Genomic DNA, 25,350 nt, shown 5'->3' with positions numbered 1-25,350 from the left:
TGTGTGCTTGTCTTCCATGTGAGTTTGCCTGCCCGGGTGCTCCCTGAATGGCTGCACCATTGGCTGCTGGCTTTTCGTGGGGGGATCTTGAACAAATCTGGCCCTACAAAAAACAGCTTTGGACTGTGCCACCTGAGTATAGACAACCTGGTGGACAGGCAACAACAGGGGCACTGATGTAGTGACAGTGGTGGAAGGATGAGCACTATCTTCCTGAGTGATGACAGCAGGTTTATACTCCAGGGAGCTACCTCCACTCCCTGGGGGTGATGCCTCATCAGTCCTAATAATCTGTAGGATAACAGATTACTTGAATGTTCTGGGAGCCGGTAAACCCCTTTGCGCACTAGCATCCACTGCTGTGATGGCTGCAGTTTGAGCTTGCATGACTACATTCTGAGCTTCCTCTGCAACACTTAGACGTTGCATGGCTTCTTTTTATAACGGAATTTGCAACATCGGCTGTCAGGTGCTGCGTTTAATTGTTCTCATGGAGCTAACCACCACTTTCGCGGTGGAAGAATGGACTCCAAGCTCTGGTGAAAACCCCATGCCAAGTTTGTGACAGGCTTCTAATGCTCCTTGGGTGATGCAGCCGTCACAGCTGAAAACTTGGAAATATTTGCAAGTTGAAAGCTGTGATTCTGAGGCTTGCGCTGTCACTCGGTGTGTGAGGATGCAGTGAAGCTATAGGTGTGAGGTATGAGTTGTGATTGATAGAGATGATTGACAGGTTAGTGATGGTGATTTTTAATATAAATTTCACAGGACGCAGGTGTTGCTGGCAAGGCAGCATTTATTGCCTATCGCTAATTGTCCTTGAGAAGGTGATGGTGAGCCTTGAGAAGGTGATGATGAAAGTGAGGAGGTGTGGGATAGAGGGAAAGTTGGCCGATTGGATAGGTAACTGGCTATCTGATCGAAGACAGAGGGTGGTGGTGGATGGAAAATTTTCGGACTGGAGGCAGGTTGCTAGCGGAGTGCCGCAGGGATCGGTGCTTGGTCCTCTGCTCTTTGTGATTTTTATTAATGACTTAGAGGAGGGGGCTGAAGGGTGGATCAGTAAATTTGCTGATGACACCAAGATTGGTGGAGTAGTGGATGAGGTGGAGGGCTGTTGTAGGCTGCAGAGAGACATAGATAGGATGCAAAGCTGGGCTGAAAAATGGCAAATGGAGTTTAACCCTGATAAATGTGAGGTGATTCATTTTGGTAGGACTAATTTAAATGTGGATTACAGGGTCAAAGGTAGGGTTCTGAAGACTGTGGAGGAACAGAGAGATCTTGGGGTCCATATCCACAGATCTCTAAAGGTTGCCACTCAAGTGGATAGAGCTGTGAAGAAGGCATATAGTGTGTTAGCTTTTATTAACAGGGGGTTGGAGTTTAAGAGCCGTGGGGTTATGCTGCAACTGTACAGGACCTTGGTGAGACCGCATTTGGAATATTGCGTGCAGTTCTGGTCACCTCACTATAAGAAGGATGTGGAAGCGCTGGAAAGAGTGCAGAGGAGATTTACCAGGATGCTGACTGGTTTGGAGTGTCGGTCTTATGAGGAAAGGTTGAGGGAGCTGGGGCTGTTCTCTCTGGAGCGGAGGAGATTGAGGGGAGACTTAATAGAGGTTTATAAAATGATGAAGGGGATAGATCGAGTGAACGTTCAAAGACTATTTCCTCGGGTGGATGGAGCTATTACAAGGGGGCATAACTATAGGGTTCATGGTGGGAGATATAGGAAGGATATCAGAGGTAGGTTCTTCCCGCAGAGAGTGGTTGGGGTGTGGAATGGACTGCCTGCAGTGATAGTGGAGTCAGACACTTTAGGAACATTTAAGCGGTTATTGGATAGGCACATGGAGCACACCAGGATGGTAGGGAGTGGGATAGCTTGATCTTGGTTTCAGATGAAGGTCGGCACAACATCGTGGGCCGAAGGGCCTGTTCTGTGCTGTAATGTTCTATGTTCTATGTTCTATGTTCTTGAATTGCTGCAGTCCATATTGTAAACCCACAGGGCGGGATTTTCCAGACACGCTCGCCCCAAAACCAAAAAATCCCGCCCGAGATCAACGGATGTTTGCCAATGGTTCCCCCCCACACAACCTCCCCCACCCCCCTCCCCGCTACAATTCCTGTGGTGGGCAGGATGGGAAAATTCTCCCCAGTCTTGTTAAGAAGGAAGTTCCAGAATTTTGATCCAACAACAATGAAGTAACTGATATATTTCCAGGTCGAGATGGGGAGTGGTTTGGAAGGGAACTTGCAGGTGGCGATATTTTCATGCATCTGCTGCCTTTGTCCTTCTTAGTGGAAGTGGTTGTGGATTTAGAAGGTGCTGTCAAAGGTCCTTGGGTGAGTTGCTGCAGTGCATCTTGCAGATGGGACACACTGCTGTCACTCTGTGTGTTGGTGGCCGAGGGATTGAATGCTTAAGGTTGTGGATGGGATGCCAATCAAACCGCTGCTTTGTCTTGGGTGGTGTCAAGCATCTTGAGTATTGGAGCTGCACTCATCCAGGAAATTGGAGAGTTTTCCATCACACTCCTGACCTGTGCCTTGTAGGTACTGGACAAGCTTCGGAGAGTCATGAGGTGAGTTACTTATTTCATGATTCCAGTTGATGTTACTACTGGATACGAAGGTCCCGGAATGGAACCCCAGCTCAAAAGGCAGTAATGTTTACTTTTATTTAGATAACCTGGATGAACAGAGGCCAATTAGCTGTTAACAATAGAAAAAAACATTTATTAAACATGAAAAGTTTGACCATAATGCAATATTCCTTCACTCTCACTTATTTTCAAAAACGTATGTAGATTTGAAGAATGGTAAGAGTTTTAACAACACCAGGTTAAAGTCCAACAGGTTTATTTGGTAGCAAATACCATTAGCTTTCAGAGCACTGCTCCTTCGTCAGATGGAGTGGAAATCTGCCGCTTTCCAGATTTCCACTCCATCTGACGAAGGAGCAGCGCTCCAAAAGCTAATGGTATTTGCTACCTAATAAACCTGTTAGACTTTAACCTGGTGTTGTTAAAACTCTTACTGTGTTTACCCCAGTCCAACACCAGCATCTCCACATCAAGACTACCATCGATTTTAAGAATAACAGGTTACAAAATATATCTTATGCTATTATGTTCTCAGTAAATGCACAGTCCCTGTAAATCAATAGACCAACTGTGGTCATACACACCATATTCTGAAACCAAGTGACAGATGCCACCCAATTGAACTTCTGTGGATTTCTCAGTTCCCCCCAGATGATTATTACACTGTGAGCCAACTGGCCTCACCGGACTCTGGCTTCCACACGAGCATTTCCCAAACTCCACTCTTGAAAGACATGCCCTAGAATCTTCTTCCAAATAATTATTTCCTCAGTTTTTCTCAGCAAGGATCCACTTCAAAGATTTCCAACTCTTTGTAGTATTACTCTGCTTTGAATTGTCACATGCATTCAAATTTCCACACAATCTCTCAGGTACCCAGCCATACCAATAGAATGCTTCTGTTTCACAGGCTTAAGATGATACCAAACTTGTGATAGAGCAGCGCATGTTTATTTCGGTGTTCACATTTTTATTTTCTTTGCATGCAAGCATATTCAAATTAAGAAACAAAGTGTACAACTGGATCAATCAAAGATTACAGGACTAGATAGGAGATTAACCATCTGATATTTGAATAGTTGGCATCTATTTTTAGGAATGCTTTGTTTCGATCAAAATATAGCATGAATAATATAGTGAGATATATGACCATAGGATATATTGTGTTGCCTGTGCAAAACTAAAGAAAAATATTTTAGTACACGAGAGAGATTTGCAATTACAGTTTTGTAAAGTACTTTCCCTTCAATTTTGCACATGGAACAGAATATAGAAATCATAAAAAGTTACAGCACAGAAAGACCCCATTCAGCCCATCGTACCTGCACTGGCCAAAAAAAGAGAGAAAAAATAGAAACTAGCCGCTCATTATGATCCCACTTTCCAGCATCTGGTCCATAGCCTTGCAGGTTACAGCACTTCAGGTGCAGATCCAGGTACCTTTGGGTGAAAAATTCTTTCTTCATGTCCCCTCTAATCCTTTTACTCATCACCTTAAATCTATTCCCCCTGGTAATTGAATGCTCAGCTAAGGGAAACAGGTCTTTCCTGTATACCTGATCTAGGCCCTTCATAATTTTGTACACTTCAATTAGGTCACCCTTCAGTCTCCTCTGTTCTAAGGAAAACAACCCTAGCCTATCCAATATTTCCTCACAGCTGCAATTTTCAAGCCCTGGCAACATTCTTGTAAATCTCCTTTGTACTCTGTCCAGAACAATTATGTCCTTATAATGTGGCGGCCAGAACTGGACACAAAATTCCAGTTGTGGCCTAACTAGTATTTTAAGCAGTTCCAGCGTTACATCCCTGCTGTTGTATTCAATACCTTGTCCAATAAAGGAAAGCATTCCATATGCTTACTTTTCCCACTTGTCCACCTGTCCTGCCACCTTTAGGAAGCTGTAGACATACACTGGCTGTCTCAATAGCCTCCAGTTTACTGTGTATTCCCTTGCTTTGTTTGCCCTCCCCAAATGTATTACCTCACATGTCTCTAGGTTGAATTCGATTTGCCACTGTTCCACTCACTCAACTAAATCAATGATATTATTCAGGAGACAACAGCTATCTTCTTCACTATCAACTACATGGCCAATTTCTGTTTCATCTGCAAATTTCCCAATCATGCCTCCCACATTTAAGTGCAAATCATTTATGTCTACAACAAACAGCAAGGACACCATCAATGAACCTTGTGGAATGACACTGGAAAATGCTTTCTGTTCACAAAAGTATCCATTGGCCATTCACTTTGTTTTCTGTCGCTGAGCTAATATTTGACCCAACTTGCCACCTTCCCCTGTAACTCATGGGATTTCACTTTACTGAGAGTCTGCCATTTGGGACTTTGTCAAATGCTTTACTAAAATCCATGTGGACAACATCCACTGCACTACCCACATCAATCCACCTTGCTACCTCCTCAAAAAATTTGATTGAGTTAGTAAGATCTTCCCCGAACAAATCCATGCTGACTATCCTGATTAATATAACCTGAAATATTTAAGGAACAGGAAAAGACCACATGGATTAGAAACCTATTCCTTTGGGTAATTCTTAATCCTGTCTATCTGAGATCTTACCGTATGTTTCAATCCTTTCCATCTTTAGAAATACACTTTTCGTTCCCATTACTTATAGCTTAATTCTATTATCCTTTATGTAAGAACTTACTATCTGATGAACCTTTTCATCATCAAATGAGTGATACCCAGCTGAATGCTTTCATGCATATCATTACTGGAACACTACTCTTAACACCACTCCCTTGGCTCACTGTCCTGGCAAACATCACTCCTCCACATATCCACCGACTTGCAACAACCCACAAAGTAATAGAAAAAATTCACAATCATCCCCCTGGACAGCCGTCACTGGTGGGGCCAGCATTTATTGCCCATCCCTGCCCCTTGAACTGAGTGCTTGTTAGAGGGCAATTTAAGAGTCAACCACGTCAGTGTAGATCTGGAGTAGGCCAAACCAGTAAGAATGGCAGATTTCCTTCCATGAGGGACATTAGTTCTTTTATTCCAGATTTTTATTTAATTCAAATTTCACCATCTGCTGTGGTGGGATTCAAACCCAGGTCCCCGGAGCATTACCCTGGGTCTCTGGATTACTTGTCCAGTGACAATGCCACTGTGCCACTGCCTCCTCTACTCCCAACAAGAAAGCTGATCTGGGAAAACCCTCCCACACAGAACTTCAATGCAAATTCCATCTGGACAAATGAATGAGAATCACTGGACACAACAAACAAGTACCTGGTCTCAAACCCAACCCAACAGCTGCCTGGTTTCAATTTTCCAAGTAAATAGTTGTTCATCATCAACAGGTCCAGGAGCAGCCACGGCCCCTCATTTTAAATTTGTGCCCCCTAGTTTTTGAATCTTTTACTGTGATGAGCAGTTGGTGGATTAACTTTGTCTATCACTTTTATTTGTGGATTTTTAAATTTGGCTACACATTCCTTCCATATCGATTGATATGCTGGACAAGATAGTGAACCAGTGGCATCAATCAGTGCCCTTATGGTCACCCTATGTTTGGTGTGGGTGTGTAGGTGGAGAGGAACAAACAACCCAGCAAGGTTTGTAGAGATAATGCAATTTGAAATTTTAAAAAAGTGTTAAATTTCAAAGTTTTAACAGAAGGCTGCTAGTCACATTGCTGTACAGTAATCAGCCCTGAATGCCAACAAAGGAATGTTGCTCTTTTAACTTTGACATAGTTTAGATGATTTGCAAAATTTCTTCAGTCCAAGTTTTTTTATCACACTGCAATGGAGTTACACTTTTATCTCTGCAAAAGTTATCTCGGCTTTTAGTTTAGCCAGAATGACGGAGCTTTAGTGCAAGTATAAAATTATTAAAGAGAGCGGGGATTTGTGAATGGGTGGCTATGTCCAGATGAGCTTTTTGAGGAAGTCACTTGCGTGGTGGACCATGGATTGTATTTTCCTCCCCCTCTGTGGGGTCTTTCGTGGCCACGAGAGGCAGCACATTGCCCAATGGCAGCGAGATCTTATGGTCCCACCATTGTCAACGGGATTTCCTGTTGAATGCACCCCTTGCCGCTGGGAAGCCTGCAGCGGGGTGCACAGTCAGTGGAGCCATAAGGTCTCGCCAGCGTAAACAGCAGCAAGATTTTGATGCATAAATTTTATCGAGAGGGACTTCCAAAAGACATTTGATAAGGTACGGCGTTAGAGATTATTGGCAAAAATGCAAGTGCATGGAATTGTAGTTAACCTTTGGACAAATTGGTTGAGAAGGTAGGAGACAGAAAGTAGGCTGAATGGAACATTCTTTGGTTGGCAGGGTATGACAAGTGATGTTTCCCAGGGCTTTGGACTAGGGCTTCAGCTTTTGAAAATGTTTATTAATGACTTTGGTGAAGGAATAGAGAGTTGTATATCTATGTGAGGAGGCACAGTATGTTGTGTAGATGGGAGTGGGAAGGGATATAAACAGATGAAATGAGAATGTCAGATGGAGCTCAGTGTGGGAAAGTGTGAAGTGAACTGCTTTAGATCCAACAGAGACTAAGAGCTGTGGAAGATCAAAGAGATTTAAATGTCTATGCACAGAAATCACTAACATTTTTTGCAAATGACAAAAATAATCAGGACAGGAAAGGGTTAATTTAAACAGCGCTATTTTATCCTCTCACCACCTGTCCCTAAACATAAAGGTGTATTAATTTGCTTCCCCCTTTATAAGCAGACGTGTATTTCTCAATTCTTCAGTTTTGGTGTGATCTAATTTCTATGAATAGTCCGACAACAAACTCAAGATAGGATGAACTCAAAGGGTTAGTTTATTTGCACAGACTAAAATGCAGGAGGGGAGTTGCAACATTGCCTCTGCATTCATACAGTAGAAGAGGGATAGAGAAATAAAAGATTTACAGTGCAGAGATGCAGTGAAAAGAAACATTGTATCAAGGAGTTCCAAGACTCCAGAATCAAAGTCCAATGAGATATTCCTTCATGGAGATTGGGGACTGAAAATTAATACTGGATGATTCACTTTCTGGTGGTGCTGACTTTACATGATAAAGTAGCGATGAATCTTGTAGGCGATGGTACAGGAACCCCAGTAGAAGCAGTGTAGATGGGAGCCAGATATCCAAACCTGGGTAGAGAGCTCCTTTTCTGTGAGGCTATTTTATAGAATCATATGTATAAGATGATAAACAGAAGACTGACCTTGCTGTTGCACAAGGCAACTGGTTTCACAAACTAGAGGTCCATGGCACATGACTCCCACTTCTCCACACTGTTTTTGACACAGGATGTGTATCACTTGTCTGAGTCCCCAAGATTGTTAAATGTCCCAATCATTTGAGAATTGAAAGGAAGGTGGCGGGGCCCTTTATCCCAGCAGACAAGCAGACTCAGGTTGGCCAACCTGGGTTATGAAATAAAGATGGCCTTTTCATAGTTCTCTTTGAATTTGGTCTTTGCAGGTCATTGGGGCTCATTAGTGCCTCTTCAGAGATAATGAGGTGCAGGTTTCTTCGATACTGCCAGGTAGTTCCTTTTGTTTAATGGTCATAGACAGACATAGTTTCAGTGATTTTAAAAGGCCTTTGTACATTTTTTTCAAAATTTTAGCAATAGCCATGAGGATATTACATATATATTATAAAAGTTTACAGTGTGAGGTCTTGGTCCCCTCACATTGACCTCTATTTGTTGGAATACAAAGAGAAGTCATGCTTTGGTTGTATAGAACTCAGGTCAGACCTGATCTGGAATATTGCATGCAGATTTGGGCAATAAACCTAAGGAAAGATATATTGGCTTCAGAGGTGGTATAACCCTGGCTCACCAGAATAAAAGCAGGAATTAAACATTTAATTTATAACGGCAGGTTGCGTAATTTTGGTTCACATCCTTCCATTGAGTTTAAGAGGTTAGGGGTGATCTTTTCACGGTTTTCAAAATGATAATGGAATTTGATTGATTGATATGGATAAACAATTTCCTCTTGTGGCAATCCAGAATAAGAAGCATAATACTAAAATTAGAACTAGGTATTTTAGGAATTTCAGCAGGATTCACTTTTTCTCACAGAGAAATAAAGAAAGGCTTGCATTTGCACAGTGCTTTTCACGACAATTGGGTGTTTAAAATTAAGTGTTTTTGTAGTGTATTCACGGTAGCAAGTTTTTGTTGAACAAACTCCCACAAACAGCAATGTGATAATGACCGGATAATCTATTTTTTGTGATGTTGACTGGGGGATAAATATTTGCCAGGTCACCGGGGATAACTTCCCTGTTCCTCTTCGAAATGGTGCCATGGTTTATTTATTATTTATTTATTTATTAGTCATAGGTAAGGCTTACATTAACACTGCAATGAAGTTACTGTGAAATTCCCCTAGTCGCCATGCTCCAGTGCCTGTTTGGGTACACTGAGGGAGAATTTAGCATGGCCAATGCACCTAACCAGCACATCTTTCAGACTGTGGGAGGAAACCGGAGCACCCGGAGGAAACCCACACAGACAGGGTAAAAACGTGCAGACTCCAAACGGACAGTGACCCAAGCCAGGAATGGAATCCAAGTCCCTGGTGCTGTGAGGCAGCAGTGCTAACCACTGTACCACTATGCTGCCCCAATCCTTAGCATCCAGTTGAGCGTGCGGGTGGGGCCTCATTTTAAGATCTCATCAGAAAAACGGCACCTCCAGCAGTGGCGTGTTCCCTGTCAGCCTTGGTTTTTGTGCCCCACCGGAGTGACAGTATGAAGCTTGAACTCTCTCTCTTCAAGAGGCTGTGGATGCTACAGCAGCTGCAATTTACAAGACTGAAATCAGTAGACTTTGTTATGTGAGGGAACTAAGGGATATGGAGCAAAGGCAGATAACTGGAGTAGAGGTACAGATGAGCCATGATCTAATTAAACAGGAATAGGCTCAAGGGCCTAAATGGTTTGTTCCTGTTTGTATATTCCTAATGTGCAATGCACTATCTCGATCTAATTAACTGCTAGTAGGTAATGAATTGTGAATTTTGCTTAGCACTGTTTTTTTTAATGCATACACAATCATCAATCCAGTGGGACTGTCAGAAGGAAATAACTGCTCAATAACATTGAGGAATATTGCTGCCAATCATTCATTGCCGTAAAGGGATTGTTTCAGTGAATATAAAATAATTACACCTTTAATTTTTATGACTTACTGTAAAAGTAAATTATTTTGGTGCAGTTATATTGACCCAAACTGTGAAATTGTTTCTTTAATTTGCCGCAGTTTCTTAGTTTCTCCTTTATAAAGAGGGAGTTTAAATATGAGCTTAAGTGAATAAACTTAATTTAGAATTTTAAACTTAAATATCCTAATTTCCTGATAAAATGTTCAACATACAGCCATTCTGAATTTGTTATCCTCCTAACTAATGTCAGAGTCACAGATTATTCCAGAACTACTGCAGAGCCAGGGAGTTGAGGGCAACCAGAGAAACTTTATTAAAATAATTATTTTCTCAATAAAGATAAGATAGAAATATGTTAAAATGTTTGGCTGAAAGCTGACTGGTATAATTTAATTCAGATTCAATGAAATAATCCTTTTAAGATATATATGGAAGATGAATGTTTATGGACACCTTAGATTCCACAGGGGATAAAAATGGTCTGAAAGTTTGTCAATATCAAATTTTATGGCTTTGAAATGTGGATGAGATTTAGCTGAACTAGATTTTTACTCACTGGATTGAATGTTGTTTAAATATTTTTTAAGCTTCCTTATTTGCCCTTTTTTCTCAATTCCCATCTGATTTGCTATTTTTCATAATTGTCAATTACAATACCATAGCTAACCAAAGATCAAATAAAATCTATGGTCCCTGAACTTATGTCTGATTTTCCTGATAAATTCAGTTATTCATTCAGTATTGAACATGATATAATGTATCGTGTAAATATTCATTGAATCATAGAATCCCTACAGTGCAGAACGAGGCCATTTGCCCAAGTCTGCACCAACTCTTTCCCCGGCTTATCCCGTAACCCCATGTATTTACCCCACTTAATCCTCCTAAGCTATATATCTTGGGACACTAAGGGGCAATCTACCATGCCCATTCAACCTAACCCACATATCATTGGATACCAGAAAATGTGCAAACTCCACATAGACAGTCACCCAATGTCGGAATTGAACCCAGGTCCTTGGCGCAGCGAGGTAGCAATGCTAACCGCTGTGCCACCCATTGAAATATATTGACAATTATGATCAAACAATATTCTCAGAATATTTCAGCACTTTTTGCGCCTTGGCCATGTTGCCTGCGGCTTGGAACAGTTCCTCCAAGAGAAGATTCTGTTTAATCATCTCCACAATTCTTATTTAGTGTTAAAGGAATTAGACTCTAAATATCTACATATATACGAAGAAGCTCCTCTACTTCTATGATATAGAGGAAAGCCTCAGACTCTTTGATAGAGTAATTGAATCAATGTTAGATGGCTTTGAACTGAACTTTTTCTTTTACTTATGTTTTTTTTTTCAGACCAATCCCTTATGTACCACATTCTTGAAGTGTTTTTATATATAATATAGTGATAATGATGTGAAATTGGCACCATTATAATAATAATGGATATTACTCCTACTTCCCTCTGGCAACGTACTGCAGGAAAATATGATTAAGTGTTGCAGTGGTTGGGGATTTACAGTGTACAATATAGATAACAATTTTGGATAATATTACCATCATTGAAATAGACTGGCAATCAACTATGCAGACACATTCCTGACATCCTTTGGAACCAAATCAATAAATGTAGGTGTGTGTGTGAAGATGCCTGAGCTCACAATGCTGAGTCACATCTGTTGGCCTTATCTGAATCTACCACAGCATAGCAAGCAATACTGTGTAGAACAAAAGTCAGTAATATTGAAATGCAGTCTTGATTTTTTCACGATAGTAAAATGTTATATTTTTAAACCACAAGGTTATACTCAATTATCAATTGAATATTACACTGCATTTCATTGCATTGTTTGTCAAAGCTTGTCAGAAGATCTAGGACCTCCCAGAAAAACACTCCAATTTAGCTCATTACCAAATTATGCCTGGTTTTAATGCAAATACTGAGTATAGTGCAGGCCCACAAGGTTTACAGAACAGTGACAAAAGCTTGTTCTCTAAAGTATACACTGCCTATTTACATCGACATTCTGTCAACTTGAGGTGGTTTATTGCCTTAAGTACTTTTATAGGCACACTGTAATATACAATGCCAATCCAATAGAATGCAATAAATAAAAAAATAATCATAATACATCCCACAGTTAATCATAACATTGCACTTGCATCATGTAATTTAACTGGGGGTGGTATCAATACCTCCTTACCGAAATATGCCAAAAGCAGAGGTGAGGTTTATATATGTATATTTTAACTTTTGGCTGTACATTTTGTAAAAAGAAAGGTTTGAAATGCTGTAAGGGTGGGCTTTCTCTCCAGTGATAATATGAAGACATAAAAATTCACAAGATCAACAACAGCAAGAACTTGTATTTATATTGGGTGTCTAACATGGTAAACTGCCTAAGGCACTTCAGAGCTTGGGCAATTGGCATCTAAAAGCACAGCCATCAATAGTGGGGCAATTAAAATCAGGAATGCTCAAGAGGCCAGAGTTAGAGGAGCACATACATCTCAGAGAATGAAGGAGATTACAGATATAGGATGGAGTGAGGCCATGGAGGAATTTAAAAGCAAGGATGAGAATTTTAAAACTGAGGCATTGATTATCTTGGTGCCAGTGCAGCAAGCACAGGGATGATGGGATCTAGGTCATTGGCAACTTTGGATGACCTCAAGTTTGCAGAGGGTAGAAAGTAGAAGGCTAGTCAGGAGAGTATTTGAATAGGCATAGAATGACGAGCTGCCTCCGCCACCAGAAAATATGCCACGTGGGAGGGTGGGAGCAGAAAATTTTGACCAATGGCTTCTTTCTTTCCAATATTTAGTTACACAGCACTGGATATGAGTCTGACCACAGTGGAGTTGAGAGTGGTGGTGGTGAGGTGTTTTTTTTAGGAGGAGCGAAATTAAGATGAGAGGGATGCCAGGTGACCTCATCTCTAGCTTCTATTTAATACTGCGGGCCAGGGAGGGGGAGCTGGATGTAAAATCTGAGTGAGGATTCTCTCAGTCGGTTTGAGATATTTTGTGAGGAGAAGGCCAATTTCTATTTCTCAAAGGAAGTTGAGACTGGAAATTTTAACAGAAGAGATTTGAACCTGCATCCTACAACAAACTATGCTCAATGTTTGCACAATTATGTCACTTGCAGAACCTTACTCTTTTAAAATATCTCCAGTTAATTTTAGGGGGGAGTACAATGCTGTCTGTACCTCACCTGTGATTTAATCACATGATTTGACAACTCGTGATATCAGCCATTGGTTAACTGTACAAGACAGAGGAATATCACAGTTTAATTTTTATTCTATGGCAGTTTTATGTAATTTTAGAGAGTTGTCCAGTTAGGGAACACAGATTATAATTAATACAAAGAACAGCAAATGAGCAGTATCTTAAAATATGGGGGGAAATTCATCACTAAATAACACTGAAAGTTTTATAAATAAAACTTAGTGGTATAAAAAAAAACTGTTTTGTTTAATTTAATAAATGATAGAGAGTATATTTGGTTGTTTTCTAGGCCCTACCAATGTGGACACTGCTCTCAGTCATTCTCCCAGCCTTCAGAATTGAGGAATCACGTTGTAACCCACTCCAGTGACAGACCTTTTAAATGTGGGTACTGTGGACGTGCCTTTGCTGGAGCTACAACTTTGAACAATCACATTCGAACACATACAGGGGAAAAACCATTTAAGTAAGTAAGGTACAGCAATTACCTGCTTTAGGTATTTTCATGGCTGAATAATCGTCTCTCTCATCACTGCAATTTTCTGTGATTCGTAATTAAATTTATTTCAGTCTGACTTCCATTTAGGTATACTGTGTTTAAATCTTTGCTGATGGCTGGTCCAAGTTCCCTGATCATAGTGAGTACAGGTCTAAATTCCCTGATGATGATTAAAGCATTTTTAATGCCCCTGCAGGTTGGTAGTAGGTTCAACTCCGAGTTCCCCAGTCATTTAATGTAACTCATATTCACGTAATTGTGGATTCATATTTTCTCTTCAGTATTATTTCTTCTTACAAAACAAATAAGTTACTCATTTTTATTTAAGGAAATAATGAGTCAACACTGCTTCTTTTATTATTTAGCAAATGCAAATTCCTGAAGTCAAGTGATAGCCTCCTCAGTTACTGAGTTCAAGGTGATCAGTCCACTGCTTAGTCTGTAGAGGGGACACTCCTCGGTAATATGCAACATTATTTACGTCTCTCCACAAGTGTGTAAGGAGTTTGAACTGAAACCCCAGAGGTGGAGGTTGGCTGCACAGGGCCACTGCCGCTGACCTGTCCTGAACCTATTTAGCAATGACCACTGTCATGGTGGCATTTCAAAGCCTGCTATTTGACAGATGGGTTTTATCACAAGATGGCTTGTTAGTGACTTCCTGTGTTTCCCATTCCTTGATCCAGAAGATGTCTGCTGGTAGATCTTGCTCAGGACGGGTGCTCCACATGGGGCGCCGAGATGGAAGGTGGGTTGAACAGGTTCTCATCAGGTGGTAAGTGAGATGCAGCACAGATGGTTTCAACCGGCTTGTGGATTTTTGTCAGTTGGTGGATGTTTGGGGCAGTGATGTTTGTAACGACAGGAAGCCACAGAGGGGTGTTGAGCGGAGACTACCAGTTATGATGTGCATTGTTGCATTCAACTGAATGTCAACAAGATGTGTGTGTGATAACCTTTGTCAGAGAGGTGCACAGTACTCAGCTGCAGAATTTGATAGGGCAAGTGCTGTGGCAGCAGCAAGTTTGTTTAGTAGGTAAATACTGCTTTGACCTTTGCTGCTGTTGCCTTCAAGTTTTCCCGGATGGACAGAGTCCTAATTAGAGTCATTCCCAACTATTTTGGGTTGGAATCATGCTTTAGTCTCTGGCCTTCCGTACAGATAGGCTATTCTTTTTTGGTACCAGCATTGTAGAGGTGGAGTACACTGGATATCGTTTGAGGGATTTAACATGAGAAGCCACAAACTAAAATAGTCCATCAACTTTGTAAAGTCTTTGTTAAGAATCTGGTCCAGAGTATATATCCCACTGCCTTGCTGCACTGCAGGCCCTATAATACTTTCTCCAGTTCTGTGATCTTGACAGGATTAGGACTGCCGTGTTCTACATGTTACTTCAGTTTGCTTCAGGTGATATAGCTTATTTTCTTTAGTGTCACTGTCTTTCTAACATGGTACAAATGACTGTGTTCAGGTGACTGATGGACAATTTAATGTAGGTGATTTGTGGGTTGCTTCAAGGTGGTGAGATAGGGTCCAGAACTTCTGACTTAAATGAATGAAATTGAGCCCTGCCATCATTTCCTCCCATGATTTCTTTCGGAATGCTGCACACTCTGCATCAAGGTATAGAGTGTTGATGGGTCGACAGCTCAAGGGATGGTTGTGCAAATAGCTTTATGAATGGCACCGCCAAAGCACTTACATGAATCTTCCCATAGTGATATTATGAATAGGTATAGTATGAATAGACATAGTTACAATGATGTGGTCCAAGGTCTCGCTGTATTTAAACAATCTGCAATACGGAAGTTCCATCACATCTTCTTTGCGCTGTTGATGACAGGAGGGCAAAGACCAATGTGAATGCGTGATGGCCTGTGCTGACTATGTGGGAAGTCATCCAGAACTGGGCACTGCGCTGATTGGGGTGACCATCAAGGGAATTGTGCCAGAACAGTACCTGGGTACTGATGGGGGTGGAGAGTGGAGTGAAAACTGATCCATTGTCCTCCCCAACCAATTCACATCATTCCAGTTTTTCTAACACAGGTGAAGATAAAGGTCTGTGTGGGGCATAGGGTATGACATTCATTGAACAACACCCTGCTACCTAACATCATAGAATCATAGAATCCCTACAGTGCAGAAGGAGGCCATTATGCCCATCGAGTCTGCACTGACCACAATCCCACCCAGGCCCTACCCCCACATATTTTACCCGCTAATCCCTCTAACCTACGCATCTCAGGACTCTAAGGGGCAATTTTTAACCTGGCCAATCAACCTAACCCGCACATCTTTGGACTGTGGGAGGAAACCGGAGCACCCGGAAGAAACCCACGCAGACACGAGGAGAATGCGTAAACTCCACACAGACAGTGACCCGAGCCGGGAATCGAACCCGGGACCCTGGAGCTGTGAAGCAGCAGTGCTAACCACTGTGCTACCGTGCTGCCCTTACATGCTGCTGCTGCTCATGCTGCTTTACATTTTTGTTCTGTTCAAATTGGAACCCTGTAGGCAGATGCTGGGGAGCTGAAAATAGAGGTTTAGCATAGCAGTGTACTTAGAATAACTCATACTGTTATGCATCTGCTGATAAAATGGGCATCACAGGTATGAACCACATACTTTATAAAAAACACTACATTTGGGAAATCTAAGAATTGACTCATTAAAATGGACAAAATTCTAGCGTACAGGTCCATGTGCTCTTCTGCAATATCTTAGTAACAGCAATATTTAATATTGCACCAAGACCTTCTTCGCTGTTAAAAAGTTCTGTGTTGGTAATTTACAAGCCAGACACATCATGGACGTACTTCACTTGAACAGTTACACTCCAGTTAAACCAGCCTTCCATCCATTGACTCTGTCTACACTTCCCGCTGCCTCGGCAAAGCAGCCAGCATAATTAAGGACTCCACGCACCCCGGACATTCTCTCTTCCACCTTCTTCCATCGAGAAAAAGATACAAAAGTCTGAGGTCACGTACCAACCGACTCAAGAACAGCTTCTTCCCTGTTGCTGTCAGACTTTTGAATGGACCTAGCTTTCAATAAGTTGATCTTTCTCTACACCCTAGCTATGACTGTAACACCACATTCTGTGCTCTCTCGTTTCCTTCTCTATGAATGGTATGTTTTGTCTGTATAGTGCGCAAGAAACAATACTTTTCACTGTATATTAATACATGTGACAATAATAAATCAAATCAAATCTACCAAGAGGATCGCATGATCAAATTTGATCATGAAACATGGAATACCTCATGGCATTTTAAACAGGTGTATAATAGGGTAATTTTCCATTCTACATAGGCGTTGGCACTGGTGGAGAATCAACAATCAAAGGCTGGAAATCCAGACAGAAATCATTATTGACAGATTTTCACACATTGGATTTTCCGGTTGCTCTCGCCCCAAGACCGGAAAATCCTGCCAGAGATCAATGGACTTTTGCCTGGTCTGTGTGTCGCCCACTATAATTCCCATGGCGGGCAGGGCAGGAAAATTCCACCCATTGTATTTCATACATCTTCAGGTCAATGTTTTAGGTCAGGCAATGGTGCTCTCACTAAAAATGGGTGAAGCTTTATTTTAAAGAATTCTCTGACCTTACCTGTGGCTCTGATTTTCCAGTTCTGCTACAGTGAATGGAGTTTTGGCCGAGTGCCAAATTCTCTGTTCTCGCTGGCAGCGGTGGCAGGTGAACGAGGTCAGAGATTCCCGGCCAATGTTATTCATACAAGCACAATTTGCCAACAATGTTGTACTGTGCCCTCAGATCATTGGTGTAAAACAGGCAATCCAGTTCAAAATCACTTTGTCCTGAGGAATTTGCTATTTAAAGAGGAAGGAACTTTCTTGGAGCATATATGAATGTCGACTTGAACTTGGGTTTGTGACAGTGGAATGTTAAGCATAGTTGGTATTTTGTATATTTTTCTAGGCTTTTGTCCTAATTCTTGCCAGCAGAATTTATCATTTTTACAAGCAGATTTTTGGATTATGGGAATTGTAATGGGCACAATTCTCTTTTTGTGTTATTTGGAGAAGGCAAAAAAGGTAGACTCCTGAGAGACACATTTTCCCACTTGTCCTATTCACACAGCTGTGTGTACAAATGCAGATGCACATACCTAGAAATAGCCAGGGAAAATTGCCTGTCAAATTACACTTCAGGGTGGTTGGCACAGAATTGTGACGTCTGCTCCAAACTAATGTTCAGACCACCTCGTTTTGGAAAGGCATCTCCACAGCCTTGAATCTTTCCTCAGACTCATTCCAAACTATTACATGGGACCTGGCACAAACTGCAAGCATTTCCACTTCATGGAAATTCAGATGGTTTGTGACCCGCAAAGCAGGATCATTGAGGCAAATCCCAGTTTCCCCTGCAGCAGTCATGATGTTTTAATGCATGAACTATTCAATGGAGAAGCCAGGCAGAAGGGATAACTTCAGGGAGACTAAAGTTACCCTCTTGCCTTCTCTCACAACACCATTGAGACGATCACAAAGACCAATTGAATAAAGGTACAATATAGTCCTGGCAGTCATCAGAGATTTTGACATGATTATATTGTAGGGAGCTGCTCGATCTTTCCAGACAACTGAAATGCTAGTCCTTTCATTCACTAATACCTTATTTCTTTGGACATAGTTTTAACAAGCCTTGCATTTACATTATGCCTTTCATGACCTCAGGACATCCCAAAACACTTTACAGTCAATGAAGTGCCTGGAAGTATTTTGTTCACTACTCCAAGATGGCACCGGAGCGAGGTGGCTTCTTGCAAGCTGTGCCTAGCATACCTTCTAATTCTATCTTTTACTCTCATTCTATGCTTCTAAAACTTCATTATCTTTCTCTACACCCCAACAATGACTGTAACACTACATTCTGCGCTCTCTCATTTCCTTCTCTATGAACGGTATGCTTTGTCTCTATAACGCAAGAAACGATACTTTTCACTGTATACTAATACATGTGACAAAAATAAATCAAATCAAATCATTGTTCTAATGCCGACAGCCAATCTGCACACACAGCAAGCTCCCATAAACAGCGATGTGATGATGACTAGACAATCTGCTGTTTCAGATGTTGAATGAGGAATAAATATTGACCAGAACACCAGGGATAACTTCCCTGCGCTTCTTTGAAATAGTGCCATGGGATCTTTTATGTCCACCTGAGAGAGCAAACAGGACCTTGGTTTATCATCTCATCCGAATGAAATAAAATGGAATCAAATTTCATTCAGTACAAGTGAGGAGAGTTTGTTGATATTATGTTCTATGTCCTGGTGTTACTTCTTTTGTTTGACAAAGAGAAACATATTTTGAAATTCTGAATGCAAAGACCCCCTACCCTATCAATAAAGGTTAACTAATAATATAGGTCAGGGGCTAATATGCTGGAAGAATGCATGCAGCTAAATGCTTTACCATGCAAAGAGTAAGTCAGTGAGTTGGAAGAAGTCCTGAGCTTTGAGGAGGTCTCTAACATCATCATCCCTTACTCCTGGCATGTTCTTACGCTTGAAGTTGGCAAGTTAGCCTGTTCATATTAATTTAAAAGCCCCAAAATGAGGGGTCCTCTCTCAATTTGAGTTTGCTCCTTTCTTTTACATACTGCCCCATGGGACAAACAGTAAAGTTGCGTGGTGGTGTTGGAAGTTTGAAAAGCACATGAAATGAGAGCCAAGTGCCCACCTTGCACCCCAGTTCGTATGCCAGTAAATAAATATCTTATTGGTAGCTTGTATTGTTGGCTCACCTTTCCCGATGGTATTGTGACAGCAGTTCCTGTTGAAATGGCAGGAATCACATGTGTCTCTTGCAGTACGGGATGTAAAGCGTAGAATGTGATATGTTACGAATCTTTAACTGTCAGGGTTTAGCAGGGTGAAACAAAACATTTTGTGGCGTATATAATCTGCCCATTCACCTGATATAACGCCTTTCTGTGGACGATTTTCTCAGCTCCATTGTCTTTTAGCTTTTGGAGAGACAGCTCTGTTTTTCACCTCATATCAATCAGGCCAATGGAGCTACTAGGGGCAAAGTACTATGGGATCCTTCTATTTCTTCCAGAAGGAAGGTTCATAGAACATAGAACAGTACAGCACAGAACAGGCCCTTCGGCCAGTCTTTGAACGTTCACTCATCTATCCCCTTCATCATTTTATAAACCTCTATTGAGTCTCCCCTCAACCTCCTCCGCTCCAGAGAGAACAGCCCTAGCTCCCTCAACCTTTCCTCATAAGACCTACCCTCCAAGCCAGGCAGCACCCTGGTAAATCTCCTTTGCACTCTTTCCAGCGCTTCCACATCCTTCTTATAGTGAGGTGACCAGAACTGCACACAATATTCCAAATGTGGTCTCACCAAGGTCCTGTACAGTTGCAGCATAACCCCACGGCTCTTAAACTCCAACCCCCTGTTAGTAAACGCTAACACACTACAGGCCATCTTCACAAGAATATCCAAAGGAATATCATAAAGGCAGCACTCATGTCCTTGACCAATCCTTTCGAGCTTTGTCCATCCAGAATTTAGAAGTCCTTTTAAATGGCATCGGCCATTTACTTAAAAATAGTTCTTTTGGGAATTGACTACATATACAGTAATTAATTAGGTTGACTTTGCCAAAGTTGGCAAGGTTGGTCCAGTATAAAATTTGCTGCACTTCAGTCTTGCCACTTCAATACCAAGCTGGGAATAGTCACTCTTATGGTGAGAGGCACACTGAAGCATTAAATGATGTATTGCGTCAAAGTGCTTGGTAGAGATCAGACAGGTAAAATTGCCCTAAAGTTGTTACCTACATGTTCCAGTACTAAATGTTAATCATGGAACAAAATCCAAAAAATAAACTTTTATGGAACTCAGCTAACACATTCAAACCTGCTCTAAGTACCGATATATTCAGATATATACAGACATCTGCTGCTGCTGCACTGTAAACCTTAGGAAGATTCATGGAAACACTTCAACAATCTGATTGATTTTAACCAGGTTACTGTGTAAATAGATTTTTATAATTAATTGAAGAGGTTTCGGGGTCAGAATGGAAAATAGATTTCTTTTAATCTAAAGGCGTTACTTATGAGTGACCTTGTTGGCTCTACTTATTTTTTTAACACCTTATTCCTGTCATCTTTTGGAAAGGGTTATGATGCAATTGGGACTTACTATGGCAAAGCCAGTGATCTGATTTTACCTGATGTCTTTTTGAAGTGGTAATAGCTTTCCTTGCTAATCTTTGAAATGCATCAAAATATTATAATTCTTCTGAAAATAATTCAGGACAGCCATTGCCACTACAGAACTTCTAATTAAATTTTGATTTGAAGGAAAATAAATAGTACGTGTTGGCATCGAAAGAAATTTAATCCAGGGATGTACTTGTTCAATAAAAACTCCTTCTGACAGATTATAAGTCTTCCTGTTACTAAGAATGAAATCACAACAATTATTAAAAGTCCAGTGGATCTTCAGTGATGTTACTCAATGTAGGATGGAGGATAGTGGCTGTCCTTTACCCGCTGTGTTGTAATCATGGATTGGATTTTTATGGAGTAATGGCGGATGGGAGATGATTCAGGGATTTCCACCACCGTTCCTGACATCCCAGTTTTCACTGGTGAGGGAGGAGGGTGCATGCAGTGAACCGCACCTTCCATCCCCGACCTGGCAGATGCCGTTGCAGGGCTTGGTATCTCTCAGACCCCTAATTTTTCTTGAATTGGGCCAACTTCTCAATGAGTCAAGGTTCAAGGCCCTTTCTGAGGTGTCGTGAATCTTGGATGTAGGAACTTTCTGAGAGATAACTTCAAAGACTCTTAACCATGCCCCCCCCTCAACCCCTCAATGCCAACTCACCCCACCAATCCCAAAAACACCACATACTTCCATGTCAACCCATGTCTCTACCCCAATGCTCCCCGATATCCTCCTTGCCAACTCACAGTCCTTCCACACCCATTTGCCCAGTATATACTCTGCACAGAATCAATGTACCACATCGTCACATTGGCATGGATGGGGCTTGGAGAGTGGATAGGGACATGAGGCAGTGAGAGGACTAGAGGGCCAAATATTTCACGAAACAACTGAGATAAAATCCCTGAGACCTAAGGCAGCCCACCTCACCACTCACCAGCCCCTGTGGCTGCCTCTGACCTGCATGTGGGGGCAACAGGCTTGATGCTTGGTAGGCCTGTCCTGCATTATGTGAATAAAGTGCACAACATTTTTAATAACAGTTCCAAATTTGTATCCATTGGATCAGCACCAAATATGTGATAGGATTTGTCCTATTCTTATGGTCCTTATTCATCCTGAACAGTTCTTGGTGAGTTTTCCATGCTCATGTGAAGGATTCCTCCACCTTTGCGAAGACAATATGCAACTTATATATTGATAGCAACCCTTTTTGTATGTACTTGATCAAGCTTATTTATGAATGTGCAGTGTTTGTAATTATTTTAAGTTCCTTCCTCCCTTTTATCTCCTGATTCACCATTATTTTTGGGATGTTATTTATCTTTTCTAAAGTGAAGACAAACACAAAGGGGGCGATCTTACCGTTGCCCCCCACTGGCTGATAGGCGGGGCGAGCCAGTAAGATTGCGAGAGAGCCAAGATATCAGGTTCGCTCCCGATTTCTCACCTCTCGCGCCCATTTCCAGCGAGAGGCTGAATAAATTATTTAAATGTCATTTACATATCATTTCAATGAAATTAGCCACACCAGGACTCAGTCGTTCAGGCTCACTTGCCTGTGCGGCCTCGCCGGGGGATGTTTAATCCGGTGAGAATCTCAGCTGGTCCCCAGCAACAGGGACGAGGTGTGATGACCTCGCCAGTAGAACCAGAGGCCATTGAGGCCCCCCCACCCCTACTCCCGGGAGGTCGGGTCAAGGGGGTGCTGCCCCTTGGGCAGTGCCAATCTGACACACTGGCACTGCCAAGGAGGTGGTGCCTGAAGGGCAGGGGGGATCGCTGCGCACTCTGCACAGCAATAGGTGGGGGCAGGGGATGGCGCACCACTGCCACTCTGCATAGTGTTCAGTTGCAGGGCAGGGGGCTCAATTAGTCTGGCTGGGGGGGGGGGGGGGGGGGGGCTAGTGTGGGAGTTGATCGGTCCAGCTGGAGCCGGGAGGCTTGCGATCGGCCACAGGGCCCCATGGTACCGTGGGGTGAAATTTAAATTAATTTAGTAAATTTGGATCTGAAGACTAGTCTCAGTACTGGTGACCATGAAACTCTCACTGATTGTTGTTAAAAACCCATTTGGCTCATCAAGGTCCTTTGGGAAGGAAATCTAACGCCCTTATCTAGTCTGGCCTACATGTGACTCCATATCCACAGCAATGTGATTGATTCTTAACTGCTCTCTGAATGGCCTAGCAAACCACTCAGTTCACGGCTAATTAGAAATGAGCAACATATGCTGCCCTTACAGGAGACGCTTGGAACAAAACTCAGGAGTGTGATGCTATTCTCACTTAGCTGATGAGTGCAGGGTGACCGGATGGAAAAGACTGGGTGGAAAACAGTCCTTAAGTGGTCAATAACTGGCCATTTACGGGTCTCAATTGTAGCAAGGGCAAATAATTCTACTTAAGCCGAGGAGAGGTCTGGGTGGGCGGAAGTAGTGCTGTGAAGGTAGTACTGTATTGATGAAGTTGGCATCATTCAAAACATGATGTGGAGATGCCAGCATTGGACGGGGTAAACACAGTAAGAAGTCTCACAACGCCAGGTTAAAGTCCAACAGGTTTATTTGGTAGCAAAATCCACTAGCTTTCGGAGCGCTGCCCCTTCGTCAGGTGAGTGGGAGTTCTGTTCACAAACAGGGCATATAAAGACACAAACTCAATTTACAAAATAATGGTTGGAATGCGAGTCTTTACAGGTGATCAAGTCCCAAAGGTACAGACAATGTGAGTGGAGAGAGCGTTAAGCGCAGGTTAAAGAGATGTGTATTGTCTCCAGACAGGACAGTTAGTGAGATTTTGCAAGCCCGGGCAAGTCATGGAGGTTACAGATAGTGTGACATGATCCCAAGATCCTGGTTGAGGCCGTCCTCATGTGTGCGGAACTTGGCTATCAGTCTCTGCTCAGCGACTCTGCGCTGTCGTGTGTCGTGAAGGCCGCCTTGGAGAACGCTTACCCAAAGATCAGAGGCCGAATGCCCGTGACCGCTGAAGTGTTCCCCAACAGGAAGAGAACACTCTTGCCTGATGATTGTCGAGCTGTCATAGCGTCTGCATGGTCTCCCCAATGTACCATGCCTCGGGACATCCTTTCCTGCAGTGTAGCAGGTAGACAACGTTGACCGAGTTGCAAGTGTATGTACCGTGTACCTGGTGGATGGTGTTCTCACGTGAGATGATGGCATCCATGTCAGTGATCCTGTGTATATGGAAGGTTTGTCCGCCACATCCGTTCCGATGATGCCACTTTCTAAAATGGCGCTGCTAATATGTCTTCTTTCTTCCTTAATCGTGGTTTCCCACCCACTGTGGTTGACAGGGCTCTCAACTATGTCCGATCCATCTCCCAGGCCACTGCTCTCACCCCACCCCTCCCTCCCAGAACCAGGATAGGATTCCCCTTGTCCTTCGCTGTTCCCAACGTGGTCTACTCTACATCGGAGAGATCAAACCCAGACTGGGTGACCACTTTGCAGAACACCTTCAGCCCATCCGCAGGCAGGACACAGACCTTCATGTCGCTTGTCATTTCAACACACCACCCTGCTGTCCTGTCCACATGTCCGTCCTTGGCCTATTGCAATGTTCCAGTGAAGCCCAAAGCAAACTGGAGAAACAGCACCTCATCTTCCGATGAGGCACTTTACAACCTTCCGGACTGAACATTGAATTCAACAACTTCAGAGCATGAACTCACTCCTCCACCTTCTCCCCATTTCCATTTCATTTTATTTATTTATTTTTAAATCTTCCATCGTTTCATTTTTCTACTTTTTAAAAATCTTGCTTTGCATCTTGTTTTCCCCCTATGGTCTCCCCTTACATGTCTCAGGTTGTCATTTGAAACTCTTCTTACCCTTGTTCTACCATTTACACATTCTGATCTCTTAATGGCTGCTATCAGCACCCTTCTTAACCATGATCACCACCATTTACATTCCCTTTGCCTTGTTGTCAATTACAACACCCTTACCCCAACAGTATAAATCTTGTCCTATTTTCTATTGCCTTCAGCTCTGGCGAATGGTCATTCAGACCCGAAATGTTAGCTCTATTCTCTCTCCACAGATGCTGTGGCCACTCACCTGATGAAGGAGCAGTGCTCCGAAAACTCGTGATACCACATAAATCTGTTGGACTTTAACCTGGTATTGTGAGACTTCTTACTGTGCCCACCCCAGTCCAACGCCAGCATCTCCACATCATATTCAGCAGACCAGTGCATACAAGTTTAACTATTCTTGCGCATTGTACTCTCTCAGAAACTAGACAGCAACTGATAAAACTATAAGAGAAGATGACCAACTTACTTGATAAAAATGGGGTTACAGATTTTTTCTTTTAATTCATTTTCTTTATAGGATGCGGGCATTGGTGGCTAGGCCAGCATTTATTGCCAACCCTAGTTGCTCTTGAGAAGTAGTGGTGAGCTGCCTTCTTGAACTGCTGCAGTTCCTGGGGTATAGATACAGCCACAGTGCTGTTAGGGAAGGAGTTCCAGGATTTGGACCCAGAGACAGTGAAGGAATGGCGATATATTTCCAAGTCAGGATGGTGAGCAATTTGGAGGGGGATTTCCAGGTGGTGATATTCCCAA

At 42.3% G+C, this 25,350-nt stretch overlaps 1 protein-coding gene across 1 annotated transcript in view; it reads left to right on the top strand.

The window, feature by feature from the left end:
• The window catches only part of prdm6 (PR domain containing 6), a 254,465-nt gene that overhangs the window by 198,302 nt on the left and 30,813 nt on the right, over positions 1–25,350 (top strand). The window contains exon 6 of the mRNA XM_078215409.1: positions 13,308–13,484. Within this exon, the coding sequence (XP_078071535.1) occupies positions 13,308–13,484 (177 nt within the window). The remainder of the gene's footprint in view (positions 1–13,307; positions 13,485–25,350) is intronic.

Source organism: Mustelus asterias, chromosome 6 (assembly GCF_964213995.1).
Source record: "Mustelus asterias chromosome 6, sMusAst1.hap1.1, whole genome shotgun sequence".
In the NCBI taxonomy this organism is placed as follows: Eukaryota; Metazoa; Chordata; class Chondrichthyes; order Carcharhiniformes; family Triakidae; genus Mustelus; species Mustelus asterias.
The sequence above is the reverse complement of the archived record's forward strand: the minus strand, read 5'-3'. Positions and strand labels throughout refer to the sequence as shown.